Source organism: Physella acuta, unplaced genomic scaffold (assembly GCF_028476545.2).
Source record: "Physella acuta isolate Inbredline_101_S28 unplaced genomic scaffold, ASM2847654v3 ptg000317l, whole genome shotgun sequence".
Lineage (NCBI taxonomy): Eukaryota > Metazoa > Mollusca > Gastropoda > Physidae > Physella > Physella acuta.
Window position 1 is genome coordinate 231,808 of NW_026731836.1, and position 18,158 is coordinate 249,965.

At 34.3% G+C, this 18,158-nt stretch overlaps 2 protein-coding genes across 3 annotated transcripts in view; both read left to right on the plus strand.

Moving 5' to 3' along the window:
* The first annotated feature begins 184 nt into the window (after positions 1–184).
* On the plus strand, positions 185–11,833 carry LOC131940442 (digestive cysteine proteinase 1). The gene is made up of 11 exons (XM_059299071.1): positions 185–266; positions 1,471–1,620; positions 2,183–2,361; positions 3,514–3,579; positions 5,655–5,796; positions 6,346–6,538; positions 7,244–7,437; positions 8,809–8,900; positions 9,315–9,476; positions 10,789–10,978; positions 11,362–11,833. The coding sequence occupies exons 1-11, from the start codon at positions 230–232 to the stop codon at positions 11,547–11,549; spliced, it is 1,593 nt and encodes a 530-aa protein (XP_059155054.1). The 5' UTR covers positions 185–229; the 3' UTR covers positions 11,550–11,833.
* LOC131940441 (digestive cysteine proteinase 1) overlaps positions 187–18,158 on the plus strand; it is a 29,122-nt gene continuing 11,150 nt past the window's right edge. The window contains exons 1-4 of one of the 2 annotated variants that reach the window (XM_059299070.1): positions 187–213; positions 15,360–15,401; positions 16,485–16,634; positions 17,657–17,835. In XM_059299070.1, the coding sequence (XP_059155053.1) occupies positions 15,365–15,401; positions 16,485–16,634; positions 17,657–17,835 (366 nt within the window). In that variant the 5' untranslated portion in view covers positions 187–213; positions 15,360–15,364. Of the gene's footprint in view, positions 214–15,298; positions 15,402–16,484; positions 16,635–17,656; positions 17,836–18,158 lie in introns of those variants that run through there. The other variant, XM_059299069.1, reaches the window with a different exon arrangement.

The following is an 18,158-nucleotide window of genomic DNA, read 5'->3' on the forward strand; positions in this document are numbered from 1 at the left end:
GTGAAAGAATTTAAAACAGTTGATTACATTCGACTCGTCTGAAACAAGTCAAATCTTCAACCTATGACACCTGGGTACAAAACTTAAACGGATGGTAAACTTTAATTAAGTTTTAATTAACTCCCTCATGTGATGTCGCTGATTAGCTTACTTAGTTTCTATAAATAGCCTAGTACATCGAGTGGTACTTTGTGTGGTCATACTTGGTGTGGTAGTTCTCTCAAGAAAAATGGCAAACATGGGTTACATCCCTTTGGTATTTTTTTGTAAGTAGTTTGTTAACTTTACATCACATTACATTTTTTTGTAAGTAGTTTGTTAACTTTTCATCACATTACATTTTTTTGTAAGTAGTTTGTTAACTTTACATCACATTACATTTTTTTTAAGTAGTTTGTTAACTTTACATCACATTACACGTTTTTGTATGTAGTTTGATAATTTTACATCACATTACATTTTTGTGTAAGTAGTTTGTTAACTTTTGATCATATTACATTTTTTGTAAGTAGTTTGTTAACTTTACATTACATTAAATTGTTTTAAAATAACAATTGAACAATATTTTTACCTGCATTTTTTGTTAGAATTTTGATAAAAATTAAATTTATTTTAAATTACCATAGCTATACTGAACACTAGTGAAAGACTTTCAGCCATGCTACATGATAAATGAATCTATTTCTGGAATAGCTTAAATGCAGACAATAGAAACTTTCTAATTTGCCTGCCACTAGGAAGATCTTAAGATAAATAAAACAGGTTTAAAAACTGTTAAACTAATACAATTTTTATGCACTTAAAAACTAAAAAAAAAAAAAAAAGCAACAATAATTTCTTAGATATAGTAAAACTAGTAAAAGCTGTTGTCATTAAAATGAATAGAAACTATTATTTTTTTACCGACACACATGTACCATTAAATTCCATGAAAGCTGTTTTTGTTTATTAGACAGACAGAAGGAGAGACAGACAGACGAACACATTGGGCCACATAGAGTATTGATTTCTGATAAAATATATTTCGATCGAGTTCCAAGAAAACTGCGCAAACGGAAAACTGCGCAACGGAAAACTGCGCATAAAGATAAATGCGAAAATGCAAAATTATTATACTAAAACACTTTCAATTTACATAATTCGCGGAAACATGTTTTAAAACACTTTCAATTTACATAATTCGCGGAAATGTGTTTTATTATGCTACAATGCACACGTTCTCATTCTTTATTATTGTCCAAAAATGCTTGATTTGAGAAAACCAAAATGCCCCTGTACACTTTTTTTGTGCGCAGTTGTCCGTTGCGCATTTTTCCGTTGCGCATCTTTCCGGTCACCCTTCGGTTGGTAACTTAAAAAAAACCTACATTTTTTTTAAAGAACTCAGACTCATGCGAGTCAGCCAAGACTCCGTTCTGGTCAGCTTGAAATTAGTCTAAACATGACCTGGTTTGATATTTTTATTTTCAGTTGTTGGTTGCCTAGCAGTAGACCCACCTGTATACAAGGACACATACAGGGTAGAAGGCGTCATGCGTTTTCCTTACCCTGAAATTACGGAGCCTTTCGTAGCTTTTTTTGATGCACCAAACTCACGTTCGAGAGTGGATTACTATAATGGTAAGACCGTTGTGAACTTTGTTAACATTTAACAAAGCTAATACGTATGAATAAACAAAGAATATTGAAGGGAGCAGAGTTTTTTTTTCAGGCATCTCTTCCGGGTACACCCTGAAGAACGTCTAACGTTCCCGCCCCCTCGGGACGAAATATATATCTTTTACTAGTGTCGACTTCCCACCCTCCCACCCCGAAAATTTCACCCCCCACCCCACCACAGAACAAAAGTCTGAGAGAAACACTGTATAGGAGTAATAGGGAAACAATTAGTGATTTTTTAAATGATTTAAACGTTCACGTATGTTTTTCCCCCCATTCATTCATGCCTGTCTTCTGAAGGTATTTTTCTGCTTGTTAGTCATATAAAAAATTCAGCTAAAGTGAGGTTTTTTAAAAATCTTATTAAAAATGCAATTACATAGCCTGTTTTTTTTTAAATGTCGTAAATATAATTTTTAAAACTTTATTTTTAAATTTATGAATGAGCATGAAGATTTTTTGAAATATAGTATAAGACGTCCATGTCTTATCCTTTGATAAGTTCTTTTTTTTTATTTGAAAGGGACCCAGAGGACTATCCAGTTTAGCGAGGCCCCAGGACTTCTCTATGGTACAAGTTTTTTGATCGTCCCAGTGACCAACCTAAAGGTGTATAATCAAATATCATGTTTACAAAACAATGGAACACAGGCTATCCCGATATATCTGAATAACGTGTTGCCGGATCTAAGTGACTATGTCGTGAGTGGTAATTTTAGAGTTTTAATTTAACATCTAATTATAAACATAAAATGTAGATTTCGCCCTCGTGAAATATTAAAAAAAAAAGATTTATTTTATTTGTCTTCATCATGTTTACGAATCTATGGACCCAAGCCTACCCCTAAATATACACATATATAACACCCCCCTCCCCCACACAAATACACACTCACATGCACGCAGAAATACACACATACACACACAAGTCTTAACTCGTCCACAAAAAAAAAAAAAAAGAAAACATGACTAGAAACGGACCATTCATCACTCTTTCACAAATGGAACTTCTAATTGATTAATCTTAAATCAGCAATATTCATATTCCGTTTTATTTTAGATCATCTGTATTCTAATTACAAACATAATAAAACCAAACAACGTAACACATAAAGGGATTTATATAGCTTACTACTTTGTCAATAGAAACACATGGAATTAAAATCTGTTTATTCTATTAAAAAATTATCTGTAAACCATTTTTTACATAAACATGTTTAAAAAAATCATTGTAGTGGTTTAGTAAATTGTACTGATTTAGCATATTGTAGTGTTTTAGCACAATGCGTTGGTTTAGCACATACATTATAGGGGTTTAGCAGATTGTAGAGATTTAGCACATTGTAGTGGTTTAGCACCATTTAGTAATTTGGTACATCGTAGTGACTTAGCACTACCTCTAGGTCGAGCACATTGTAGTGATTTAGCACATTGCTATGTACAAGCCTAACATAAATATTTCGTCCCCCCGCTCCCAACAGGGGCGGAACTACAGTGCCACCAGACCCCGCAATCTGGGGGGGGGGGGGTGGGCACGCCATTTACGGGCCAACAGCCGACCATAATAATTTTTTTTATATTTAAAAAAAAATCATTTTCTTGCATTTTTAACTAGATGGTTGTTTTGTAAAAAAGATTACCGTAGCTGCGGTTGGATTATCTTTATTCTATAGACACCACCCCACGCTCTTGTATGTTCTTTTTCGCTATGTTTTTAAACTACTGTGATAGCTACACACCCAGCTACACACACACACACACAATCATTCACATCCACGTAGTGAAGTAAGACAAACAGGTTGTCCATTAATCGTAGCTTATATTTTAACCTATGCTTCATTTTATAAATTTTAGTTTATTGGTAAAGAAATGATCGGCACTCGGCTGGCTAATAAGTACCAGATGCCATGGATTGAAGGGGTAATTTGACAACATCATCAGCTGATTGTTCTATCAGCCAACACACCCTGCAACACATTTTGTTGTCATTCTTTAAGATAAACAACACATTTTGTTGTCATTCTTTAAGATAAAGAACACATTTTGTTGTCATTCTTTAAGATAAAGAACACATTTTGTTGTCATTCTTTAAGATAAACAATACATTATGTTGTCATTCTTTAAGATAAAGAACACATTTTGTTGTCATTCTTTAAGATAAACAATACATTTTGTTGTTCATTCTTTAAGATAAACAACACATTTTGTTGTCATTTTTTAAGTTACCCAACACATTTTGTTGTCATTCTTTAAGATAAAGAACACATTTTGTTGTCATTCTTTAAGATAAACAATACATTTTGTTGTCATTCTTTAAGATAAACAACATATTTTGTTGTCATTCTTTAAGACAAACAACACATTTTGTTGTCATTCTTTAAGATAAACAACACATTTTGTTGCTTTTCTTAAGATAAACAACACATTTTGTTGTCATTCTTTAAGATAAACAACACATTTTGTTGTCATTTTTTAAGTTACCCAACACATTTTGTTGTCATTCTTTAAGATAAACAACACATTTTATTGTCATTCTTAAGATAAACAACACATTTTGTTGTCATTCTATAAGATAAACAACACATTTTGTTGTCATTTTTTAAGTTACCCAACACATTTTGTTGTCATTTTTTAAGTTACCCAACAAATTTTGTTGTCATTCTTTAAGATAAACAACACATTTTGTTGTCATTCTTTAAGATAAACAACACATTTTGTTGTCATTCTTTAAGATAAACAACACATTTTGTTGTCATTCTTTAGGATAAACAACACATTTTGTTGTCATTTTATAAGTTACCCAACACATTTTGTTGTCATTCTTTAAGATAAACAACACATTTTGTTGTCATTCTTTAGGATAAACAACACATTTTGTTGTCATTTTATAAGTTACCCAACACATTTTGTTGTCATTCTTTAAGATAAACAACACATTTTGTTGTCATTATTTAAGATAAACAACACATTCTGTTGTCATTCTTTAAGACATACATAAACATAATTTGTTGCCACTTTTTAAGACACACATAAACATATTTTGTTGCCATTTTTTAAGACACATATAAACATATTTTGTTGTCATTCTTTAAGACACACATAAATATATTTTGTTGTCATTCTTTAAGACACACATAAACATATTTTGTTGTCATTCTTTAAGAGATACATAAACATATTTTGTTGCCATTTTTTACGACACACATAATCATATTTGCCATTTTTTAAGACACACATAAACATATTTAGTTGCTATTTTTTAGGAGACACACATAAACATGTTATGTTGCCATTCTTTAAGACACACATAAACATATTTTCTTGCCATTTTTTAAGACACATATAAACATATTTTGTTTTCATTCTTTAAAACACACATAAACATATTTTGTTTTCATTCTTTAAGACACACATAACCATATGTTGTTGCCATTTTTTAAGACACACATAAACATATTTTGTTTTCATTCTTTAAAACACACATAAACATATTTTGTTTTCATTCTTTAAGACACACATAAACATATTTTGTTTTCATACTTTAAGACACACATAAACATATTTTGTTTTCATTCTTTAAGACACACATAAACATATTTTCTTGCCATTTTTTACGACACACATAAACATATTTGCCATTTTGTAAGACACACATAAACATATTTAGTTGCCATTCTTTAAGACACACACAACCATATTTTCTTGCCATTTTTAAGACACACATAAACATATTTTGTTGCCATTTTTAAGACACACATAAACATATTTTGTTGCCATTATTTAAGAAACACATAAACATATTTTGTTTTCATTCTTTAAGACACACATAAACATATTTTGTTTTCATTCTTTAAGACACACAGAAACATATTTTTTTGCCATTTTTTAAGACACACATAAACATATTTTGTTTTCCATCTTTAAGAAACACATAAGCATAATTTAATGCCATTTTTTAAGACACACATAAACATATTTTGTTTTCATTCTTTAAGACACGCAGCACATTCTGGGCAGACGCTACCGACCTGTCACCCATACGGCTTGAACAATGTGGTGTCGACAGATATTACGTGGACTACACTAAATGGGAATCACCGGCTGTGTTTACGGATAAAGACTTTGCTGTTCCTGACAGTCAGTTGTTTTTGATTTCCCTTTTGCACTAAATTCGTTAATTAATTATATAAGCATTACTACACTTGCCACAGCTTTGAACACGCGCTACGCAAGTAAATCTAATACGTTTTGGTAATTTTCTAAAATCACAAAACGATGGATAAATTTGAATTTGTAGATTATTAGAGGACGGGGTGTTTGGATGGTAGAGCATACAAGTGATAACCCGAAAGTCTCGAGCTCGAATCCCCGGTTTTGTCTCTGAGTCCACCCAGGTATGATGGGTGCTCACTGATCACACGTACCTTTCATAAGTCGATATCACTGAAACAGGCGAACTCTACATCGCGAGCCCCCCCCCCCCCCCCCTGGACCATCAGGTTCGAAAGGGAACTTTTTTTTTTAGATTATCATAGGAAGCTAAAATAAATTAGTGATTGTCGTGAAGTTATATTTACAAAATACAAACAGAAGGAAGGGATATTTAAAACAAAATATTTATTCACTAGCTATTTCTATTTATCTGAAAAGTTGTTGCACAATATTCTCTTTTATTTTTCCCTACAGACCTGACCTGTACCCCACTTTATAACACTTGTGCTGAACAGCATATTATGATGAACCCCATCCGCGAATATATTCACAACTATGACGACCACGTTCACGAGGCTTTTGAACGCTTCAAGAAGACCCACAACAAGGTGTACAAAGACGACGAGGAACATGAGACACGGAAACAGATATTCAGGAAGAATCTCAGGCATGTTCAATAGCTACTGGACTATAGATTTGTTTTTCGTTTTAGTTTGTGAAAATTAATAAAACACCAATGCGCACACTAATTAATAATACAGGTTCTAAAAAAGAGTTAAAAAATAGTTCTTTCTTTATAGATAAGTGTGAAGGTTGGTCGCTAAAATGTCTTCGAGATTTCACAAGAGACCAACATTTTTACCATTGTACCTAAAGAAATAAAGTTAATATATAAAATTTAATTATTTCTTCTTAAAATTTATTTCAAAGAAACGACTACGTTAAAAAATACGTTATAAACTTGTAAAATGTCCACAAAGTAATCGGATTTATTCGTGTTTTTGTCCTTAAAATTTGTTTTTATGTACAATTGTGTTTTGTTGATATAACAATGTGTATTGTTAACATAAAAATGTGTCTCGTTAATATAAAAATGTGTATTGCTGACACAAACATTTTTTTGTTGATATAAAAAAATTGTAAAGTTGACATAAAATTGCGTTTTGTTAATATAAAAATGTGTATTGTTGAATAAAATGTTTTGTTGATATAAAAATGTGTATCGTTGACGTAAAATGTAAGTTTGTTGATATAAAAATTTGTTTTGTTGACATAGAATGTTTTGTTGATAAAAAATGTGTATCGTTGACGTAAAATGTCTGTTTTGTTGATATGTATATCGTTGACATAAAATATATTTTGAACTGTATAGATTTATCAACTCCAAGAACCGCGCCGGTCTGACCTACACGCTGGCCGTGAACCATCTGGCCGACAGGTCTGAGAAAGAGATGAAAGTCATGAGAGGGTTCCGCTACACCCATGGTGACCATGGGGGCAAGAAGTTCAGCCTGATGGCCATGGACAAACAGGATGTGCCTGACCAGTGGGACTGGAGACTCCAAGGTTTGTTTCATTTGGGTCATGTTAGCTCCAGTGTTTCTTCCAGGCATCTCTTCGGGGGGGGGTATAGAAAATATATACATTTATCAGAGTCCGCCCCCCCCCCCGGAAAATTTGGTCCGCCCCTCCCCTCCTAATACATCAAGTGCCACCTCCCAGGAGAAAAGTATGGTTAGCTCACCTGTAGAATATGGTCATCAAAAGTTCGCTGCCGTTGATTCTAGACGCGCCAGTCAACAATGTTTAACCAATGCTTACGTCCCAATCGTCTGCTGAATGTTTAACCAATGTTTACGTCCCAATCGTCTGCTGAATGTTTAACCAATGCTTACATCCCAATGGTCTGCTGAATGTTTAACCAATGCTTACGTCCCAATCGTCTGCTGAATGTTTAACCAATGCTTACGTCCCAATCGTCTGCTGAATGTTTAACCAATGCTTACATCCCAATGGTCTGCTAAATGTTTAACCAATGCTTACGTCCCAATCGTCTGCTGAATGTTTAACCAATGCTTACGTCCCAATCGTCTGCTGAATGTTTAACCAATGCTTACATCCCAATGGTCTGCTGAATGTTTAACCAATGCTTACGTCCCAATCGTCTGCTGAATGTTTAACCAATGCTTACATCCCAATTGTCTGCTGAATGTTTAACCAATGCTTACATCCCAATCGTCTGCTGAATGTTTAACCAATGCTTACATCCCAATCGTCTGCTGAATGTTTAACCAATGTTTACGTCCCAATCGTCTGCTGAATGTTTAACCAATGCTTACATCCCAATGGTCTGCTGAATGTTTAACCAATGCTTACGTCCCAATCGTCTGCTGAATGTTTAACCAATGCTTACGTCCCAATCGTCTGCTGAATGTTTAACCAATGCTTACATCCCAATGGTCTGCTAAATGTTTAACCAATGCTTACGTCCCAATCGTCTGCTGAATGTTTAACCAATGCTTACATCCCAATGGTCTGCTGAATGTTTAACCAATGCTTACGTCCCAATCGTCTGCTGAATGTTTAACCAATGCTTACATCCCAATTGTCTGCTGAATGTTTAACCAATGCTTACATCCCAATCGTCTGCTGAATGTTTAACCAATGCTTACATCCCAATAGTCTGCTGAATGTTTAACCAATGCTTACGTCCCAATCGTCTGCTGAATGCTTAACCAATGCTTACATCCCAAATGTCTGCTGAATGTTTAACCAATTCTTACATCCCAATAGTCTGCTGAATGTTTAACCAATGCTTACATCCCAATTGTCTGCTGAATGTTTAACCAATGCTTACATCCCAATTGTCTGCTGAATGTTTAACCAACGCTTACGTCCCAATGGTCTGATGAATGTTTAACCAATGTTTACATACAGGTGCCGTTACGCCCGTGAAAGACCAAGCCCATTGTGGTTCTTGCTGGAGTTTTTCAGCCACTGGCGCCATGGAAGGGGCTTATTTCTTAAAGGTAAATTAAAACTAGTCACAGTAGCTAATTAGATTAGACAAGCTTGAGCTACAAGCTACTAACTTCTGTGGAAGGGGCTTATTTCTTAAAGGTAAATTAAAACTAGCCACGGTAGCTAATTAGATTAGACAAGCTTGAGCTACAAGCTACTAACGTCTGTGGAATGGGCTCATTTTTTAAGGTAAAATAAAACTAGCCACTCAATTAGATTTCACATACTTGAACTACAAGCTGTGGAATGTGCAATTCTGCGGAGTGGGCTTGAAGATAAATTAAAGCTAGCGACTTAGATTTGAAAGACTACAAGCTACTGACTTCTGTGGAGTGGTCTAATTTCTTGAAGATAAATTAAAACTAGCCACTTAGATTTGACAGACATGCTTCTGACCTCTGCTTCCGGTTTTCTCGACCCAGAACGGGCACCTGGAACGTCTGTCTGAGCAACAACTTGTCGACTGTTCCTGGGGTTTTAATAACTTTGGCTGCAATGGTGGTTATCAGACGGCAGCATTCAATTACACCATTCAAAACGGCGGTATCGCTAACGAGGAACAGTATGGGCATTACTTGGCTATTGTAAGTTGATACTTGATTGTGTACGTTTTAGTGCTTTTTTGTGACAAAGTTAACTTCTAGAGATTGAGCTTGTGGGCAAATGAGGCTTGTTGGAGGGGGAGGGGTTCTTGATGTGGCGAAAAGCAATCCATCTAAGAAAAATTGAAAAAATCAAACAGGAGTAAAGAATTACATCCAATACAATTAAGTACTACGTGTAAACTTTTTTTTGCGCCATAATGGGCCGTTGACTCCGATGATTTCAGTCTGCTTTTCTTTTTGGATTTGCTTCCATAGCCTTTGTCCAGCCAAGAGCAAACTACAATGCAGCAGTTGTTTAAGTATGTAGTTGTCTCTCCTAGATGAGATACTGTCCCCAGCTATCGAGCCTCATCTATTCGGGGTTTCCAACTCGAGACTTTCCGGTTCAGCAACTTTGATCATAACCGACCCGACCACGCCGATCTCCGGCGATGAGTTTTGATTACAAGCGCTGTCTTCCTTTCGGCAGCTTCTGTAACCAAAAGCGGTATTAAATGTATCGCACAAGGGATGGATCTAAGTACATAGGCGAAAAATTATCCCATTATCTCAAACCCTGGTGGGTCTAGGACATTACCCCCGTCAACTACCCCCCCCCTGAGTCAGTACTCCCTGTCAATCCCCCCCCTTCCAAACACAACTACAAACATATAGCTATCCCTAGCCCAACACCAATGCTAACCCCTACTACAAACCTTTACTCTCTATAAATAACACTACCACTAAACCTAGCCCTAGCCCTAACCCTAACTCTATCCCTAAAGGGAGGGAGGTAACAGATATAGTGGTAATTGACAACGGGGTTGGGGGGGGGGGGGGTAATTGCTCCGGGGGTAATGTCAGGGAAATGTCCAGGGGGGGGGGTATTGAAGGGGGTAATGTTTTGCTTCCTGCCCTGGTACAGAGGCGTAGCGACCCTTCCCGGCGTCCGGGGAAAAACTTTTCGATGTGCATCCCCCTCAAGATTTCGATTTGCACCCCCCTCAAACTTTCGATTTGCAACTGCCCCTCAAGATTTTGATTTGCACCCCCCCCTTCAAACTTTTAATTTGCACCCCCCTCAACCTTTCAATTTATTTTTCCAACCCATTTTGGCGCCCCCTAAGGTCGGCGCCCAGGGACATATGTCCTCCCCCGCCCCCCTCGCTACGCTACTGCCCTGGTATGCCCCCTACAAACGTCACTTCTCTGCGTGTATCTTACAAAATGGCGGCCACAACTGTGTTCTTTAACATTACTTATTTAATAAAAGACAACAAGAAACCGAAATAAATTTAACTGTATTTAACAGGACGGGTTCTGTCGCAGTAGGGTTGTCCAACCCGTTGTCCAGCTGGCTAACTTTACAACCTTACCTGAGGGTGACCTAGGGGCATTGAAATTGGCCATATTCAACAAAGGGCCTGTCTCAGTTACCATCGACGCAAATCACCATTCATTCTTTTTCTATGCTAATGGTGTTTATTATGAGCCAACTTGTAGTAAGTATTTATCTTTAATGTTATTTATTTCTATTTAAACAAAAAAAGTCCTAAAATGTAAACATAATATCAAGTATTGTTGCAGATAAGTGTCTTTCCTTCTCTAAGTTGTATCTGTATAATTATAATTATAGTCTCTGAAGCCTTAGGTTTAATTCTGAACTCCACAACGACTGGACACGCATGAGATTACTATTTAACTTGCAACATTCATAGGCACTGGATATTTTCTTTTTAAATGGCTTTATTTAAATTATACTAGACCCAGATAACCTCGTGCTGGCTGTCGGCTATAAATTTAACATTTATTTACGATAGTCTTAAGTACAATTCTGAGCTCCATGTTAAGAGAGTTTAACATTGATGAACCTTATCATTTCCAGAGAATGGACTATATGACCTTGACCACGCAGTGCTGGCAGTGGGCTATGGCACCATGAATGGACAAGACTACTGGCTAGTGAAGAACTCCTGGTCAACATATTGGGGCAACGACGGCTACATCCTCATGTCACAAAAAGACAACAACTGCGGAGTCGCTACCTATGCCTCTTTTGTCGAAATCAAATAAAGGTCTACACGATTACACTTTCCCGTTATTGCTTGACATCAAATAAAGTTTTACAATTTCAACATGCTTACAATTTCACGTGATTACTTGACATCAAATAAAGTTTTACAAACAATTTCAACATGCTTACAATTTCCCGTTATTACTTGACATCAAATAAAGTTTTACAAAAAAATTCAACATGCTTACAATTTCCCGTTATTACTTGACATCAAATAAAGTTTTACAAAAAAATTCAACATGCTTACAATTTCCCGTTATTACTTGACATCAAATAAAGTTTTTGCCAATAATTTCTATGTGCTTTCAATTTAACTTGATTATTCGACATGTCTAAGATGTCTTTGAGGTCGGGATAAAAATAACACCCATTTCTACCGAACTATTTTCGATTTAAACCGGAAGTAGTGTAAAGCTGAGTTGACATGCGTCATGAGTTACTGCATACATTTTGAAATAATCAGTTTGCTTTGTGAACTTTTAACGATATTTAATGATAGCTTTATAAAGTATACTAATATTTTTAGGCATACAGTGCTTTCAATAAGTTTGTAATGTTTTGTGTTATTTCATGTTACGACGATTTATGCAGTTTCTTCCAGGCACCTCTTCAAAGAAAGTCTACCATGAGTGATTAGTAAATTTAAAAAATCGTATGTAATCAATGTAAGAAATATATCAAAGAACTTTATTGAAATAAAAAAAAAATAATGCAAACATCCATTCAGCTTACTTGTTTTTCTTTTCTTTTACAAATCGCTTGTAATAAAGTAGAGCCTATGTAGTAACGATTCCTCTTTAGACCTAGCAATCCACTGGGCAGATGAAATAGAGTTCATATGTTTCTTGATCTCGCCAAATAAAGGCATAGTGTGGTCAGCTCTGTGTCCAGCTGTGTTTACTTTCCCACACGTTAAGTTATGTATCAATCACAGCTCGGTGGACACAGTCTCTCTTCCTATATATATATATATATATATATATATATATATATATATATATATATATATATATATATATATATATATATGCGTATGTGTGTATAGTAGCAGTCGGTGCCTATAGAAAAAATATTTAACCATATGAACTAAATATCTAAATATACTTTAATTGTAAATAATATTTCAAACTCAGTAGACTATTTTACCGGCCATGTGTGAGGAAAAATTACTGAATCACAGTAAAATGATTTTCCCCCTATCACACTCGACAACATACGACAAAGGGGGTGGGGGTAGCAGCTAACATATGAAACAAGATTTCGAAATGAAAAAGTGGGTTTTACCTCCCTTAGTTTCAAATTAAAAGTGGATGTAAATGCGATATTGTTTGTAGGTCCGAATACAAACACTATCGATCAAAGATTTCTATTCCCATATGTTATATATATACAGATACATACATATATATATATAGGCCTATATATATATGTATATATATATATATATATATATATATATATATATATATATATATATATATATATATATATATATATACATATATATATATATATATATATATATATATATATATATATATATATATATATATATATATAGGCTATATATAGGCTATACATATCGTCTATATATATATAAATATAAATATATATATATATATATATATATATATATATATATATATATATATATATATATATATATATATATATATATATATATACATATACATATGTCTATAATCGGACCCAGGTTAAGAACCACTGTTTTAGAGCTATTTTTCGCTGTGATGCGATTAAATTATACAGTCATCTAAGTCTAATCTAATGTCTATAAATCTCTGACGTTTCCCCTTTATTAGACTGATTTCCTATTTTTTTAAAATTACAAGCTTTTATTTAGTTCGCAACGTCTGTTTGTTTGTTTGCTTGTTTGTGAGTTTGTCGGTTTGTGGCAAATATTAGAACTCAATTTTGACACACTCCCAATGCAGCGATTTAAAATTAATTAAACGGGTTCGAAACTAAGGGGAAATAACAACATTAAATAACTCGATAATTACACTTTTTAATTACAGAAGGGGAGATAAATAGCTAAACGAGATCAGCCATACAGTCTTGTGAGCTGTGTTTCACGAGAATGTTTACAATGGTAGGACCAGTCGATCTAGTGTAGGCTGTTAGTGGCAGATAACATAGTTTTTACATGAATTGAAAATAAGGGAGGTAACAAGATCTACTTGATCTGGTTGTTGTCGTCTGTAAACTGTCGTCACGGACGGCTGCTTTTAAATGGGGGAATAAGACTGAGGGGATAATGGGGAAAGGATACTCGTTTTTCATGCGCTACTGATACTGTTTAAAAGCAAATATTTTTGTGCAAGTGCTTTGTTTGGTCTTTAAAACATAAAATAAAATCTCTTAATAAAATCTCCTACGTATCCTTAAGGATTTGGATCATTGGTTCTCCTTTTTTATTTAAAAATGTTTTATAATTTTTTAACGCTAAGGGAACGATAGAAGAAAAAAAAAATTCAACTTTCGATTTGCAAACACATCCCATACTTCTTTAAAACAAACCTTTTGGGGCCTTTACATTTTAATTTCATAATGAAACAATCGTATTAATTAACTGGTAATAAACAGCTGAACACGACCGGGCGATGCGGAATTTTTTAAGCGGAGAAACTTAGTTTGAAAATTTGTGTCTCTATGTCTGTGTGTCGTCTCTCTCTCTCTCTCTTTCTCTCTCTCTCTCTCTCTCTCTCTCTCTCTCACTCTCTCTGTGTGTGTGTGTGGTGTGTAAAAAGGATAACTTGAGCACCGTTTTAGTTATGTTAAAAGTACTTCATTATTTTATCAAATTTGTAGTTCTGTAACAATTTTTGCGCAATCTCTGGTAATTGGAAGTGGAACTTACTCAGTACTAATTTCCGTATAAACACTATAACTTTAATACTAATACAGTATGCTTGCAGATGCATTGAGCTATCACAATATTAGAAAAATTAATGTGCCGGATGATTTATTCAACTATTTCAGTATCAGTCAAATGTGCTTGCTGATATAGTGAACTAATATAATATCAGTCAAACGTGCTTGCAGATGTATTGAACTATTACAATATCCGTCAAATGTGCTTATCGATATATTGAACTAATGTAATATCAGTCAAATGTGCTTGTTGATATATTGAACAAATGTAATACCAGTCAAATGTGCTTGTTGATATATTGAACTATTAAATATCAGTCAAATGTGCTTATTAATATATTGAACTAATGTAATATTAGTCAAATGTGCTTGTTGATATATTGAACAAATGTAATACCAGTCAAATGTGCTTGTTGGTGTATTGAACTATTAAATATCAGTCAAATGTGCTTATTAATATATTGAACTAATGTAATATTAGTCAAATGTGCTTGCTGATATATTGAACTAATGTAATAACAGTCAAATGTGCTTGTTGGTGTATTGAACTAATAAATATCAGTCAAATGAGCTTGTGATGTATGAAACTATTACAATGTATAATACGAGAATGCTTATGCTGATGTATTTAAAAATACAATACACACCAACGATCGAATCAGTCTCGCAGTGGAAGAATTTAAAACTGTTCATTACAATCGGCTAGTCTATAACAAGTCAAGAAGCTTAGGCTATTCAAATCTTCAACCTATGATCCCTGGGTCCAAAACATATGTACACTGGTGGTAAAGTTTAATTAAGTTTTAATTAACTCCCTCATGTGATGTCGCTGATTATCTCATTTAGTTTCTATAAAAAGTCTAGTACATCGAGTGATAATTTGTGTGGTCATACTTGGTGTGGTAGTTCTCTCAAGAAAATGGCAAACCTGGGTTACATCCCTTTGGTGTTTTTTTGTAAGTAGTTGTTAACTTTTCATCACATTACATTTTTTGTAAGTTTGTTAACTTTTCATCAAAATAAATTTTAAAAAAGACAATTGAGAAATATTATACATGTATTTTTGTTAGAATTTTGATAAAAAATAAAATTATTTTAAAATACCATTGCTTTAATGAACATTGATGCACGAATTTCAGCAACACTAGAGGATAAACTTTTCTAACTAGCCTACCACTAGTAAGACCAGAAGATAAATAGAACAGGTTTAATAACGTTTAAACTAATACAATTTTTACGCACATAAAAACGAAAATGAAAAAAATTAATTCTTAGATGTAGTAAAAACAGCTGTTATCATTAAATGAATAGAATATTTTTTCCCAGCGACCCACATTATATTTCAAGAAAAATATTTTTGTTATGAGACAGACAAAAGAACAGACGGACTGACGGACGAACAGACTGACGAACAGAAAATGTGTTTTTAGAAAATGATGAAACATTCTATGCGATTTAACCACACAAAAACATACATACAAACAAACCAATAAATACACACCTCTAAAAAACTGGCAAAATGACGTTGAATCTAACAAATGCTGCATTGTTAAGTGATAATGAGCATAAAATAATACCTTTTTGAAAAACATGCTTTAGTTATGAGTTTAGATTAATCGAATTCCTAGCGATAGCGAAATAGTTAATACGTGTGGGAAAAGATTCCTCATCTGTTCCCTTCTGTGCCCAAGACACATTGGGCCACATACACTATTGATTTCCGATGGAATGTTTCGATTGGGTTACCAGAACAATGCGCCAGTGGAAAACTGCGCAAACGGAAAAATGCGCAAAGAGATAAATGCAAAAACACAAAATAATTATACTGCAATACTTTCAATTTATTACAATTCGTGGATACGTGTTTTATTATGCTACAATGCACATGTTATCATTCTTTAGTTATGTCTATAAATGTTCGATTTAAGAAAGCCAAAATGCCCCTTTACACTTTGCTTTGTTTGTGCGCAGTTTTTCGTTGCGCATTTTCCCGTTGAAATTAGTCTAAACATGACCTGGTTTGATATTTTTATTTTCAGTTGTTGGTTGCCTAGCAGTAGACCCACCTGTCTACAAAGACACATACAGGGTAGAAGGCGTCATGCGTTTTCCTTATCCTGAAATTACGGAGCCTTTCGTAGCTTTTTTTGATGCACCAAACTCACGTTCGAGAGTGGATTACTATAATGGTAAGACCGTTGTGAACTTTGTTGACATTTAACAAAGCCAATACGTGTGAATAAACAGTGATGGGAGCAGAGTTTCTTTCAGGCATCTCTTCCGGGTACCCCCTGAAGAATGTCTAACGCCCCCCCCCCAGCCGGACGAAATAGAATTTATATATAAAATATATTCTTTTATCAGTATCGCCCCCACCCAAAAAAAAATAATTAAAATCTCCCCCCCCCCCCACCACCACAGCAGAAAAAAAAGTCTGAGAGAAACACTGTATAGTAGTAATAAGGAAACTCATAATTAAGTGATTTTTAAAAAATAATTTAACGTTCGCCTATGTTTATACCCAGTGATTAATGCTAGTCTTCAGCAGGTTTTTCTGCTTGTTAGTCATTTATAAAAAAAAATTGAGCTAGTATTTTTTTTATCTTATTAAAAATACAATTACAAAGTCTGTTTGTTTTTTAAATGTCATAAATCTAATTTTTAAAACTTTATTTTTAAATGTATGAATGAGCATTAAGAATTTTCTAAAAATATAGTACAAGACGTCCATGTCTTGTCTTTTTGATACTTTCTTTTTAATTTGAAAGGGGGGGGGGGGGGCTGTACCACTATGTTGACCACTTCTGACACCAATGTAACAATACGTAGTTGTTGATGTGGCAACTAGATGTTATTGTGAGTTTTTCTTTCTGTCAAAGACAGACCCTGAACAGCTGTTTCATTTTACAACTTTATTTACAATAATAAGAAGATCCATAAGAATATACTGCATTCAGTATCAAAACATTTCAAGTCCTAACCGCCAACACACACATCTTCCCCTTGCATTCATCTAGGTGGTACCCCGATGATCTCATTTACCCCGATTATATAGACAAACATTCACTCTCTTCAGTCAGTGAGCGATCTCCAAAAAAATCATGCAAAATACAGCGATTGATCGCTCACGCATTCACTTCCGTTGGTCAGGAATTCAAATATCACACGCGTTTCACTCCAAATACAATTCACCAAATACAATCTGTTACAGGTACCCAGAGGACGATTCAGTTTAGCGAGGCCCCAGGACTTCCCTATGGTACAAGTTTCTTGGTCGTTCCAGTGACCAACCTAAAGGTGTATAATCAAATAAAATGTTTTCAAGTCAGTGGAATACCCGATGCCCTGATATCACTGAGTAGCGTGTTACCCGATCTAACTGACTATGTCGTGAGTTGTAATTTTACAGTTATAATTTAAGATTTAATTATAAATATAAATTGTCGATTGCGTCCCACATACACAAGTCTTAACTCGTCCACACACAAAAAAACCCCGACTTGAAACGGAGCGTTAATCACTCTTTCACAAATGGAACTCCTAATTAATTAATCTTGAATCAGCAGTAACGATATGATATTCCGTTTTATTTCAGATCATCTGTATTCTATTTACAAACAGAATAAAACCAAACAATGTAACACATAAATGTGGATTTATATAACTTACTACTTTATCAATAGAAACACATGTAATTAAATATCTGTTTATTC

Excerpts from the sequence above, each read along its gene's own strand:
- LOC131940442 (XM_059299071.1), top strand. The coding sequence starts at position 230 with ATGGCAAACATGGGTTACATCCCTTTGGTATTTTTTT. Across the intron at positions 7,438-8,808 it reads GTGGGACTGGAGACTCCAAG|GTGCCGTTACGCCCGTGAAA; the intron begins GTTTGTTTCATT and ends GTTTACATACAG. Across the intron at positions 8,901-9,314 it reads AAGGGGCTTATTTCTTAAAG|AACGGGCACCTGGAACGTCT; the intron begins GTAAATTAAAAC and ends TTCTCGACCCAG.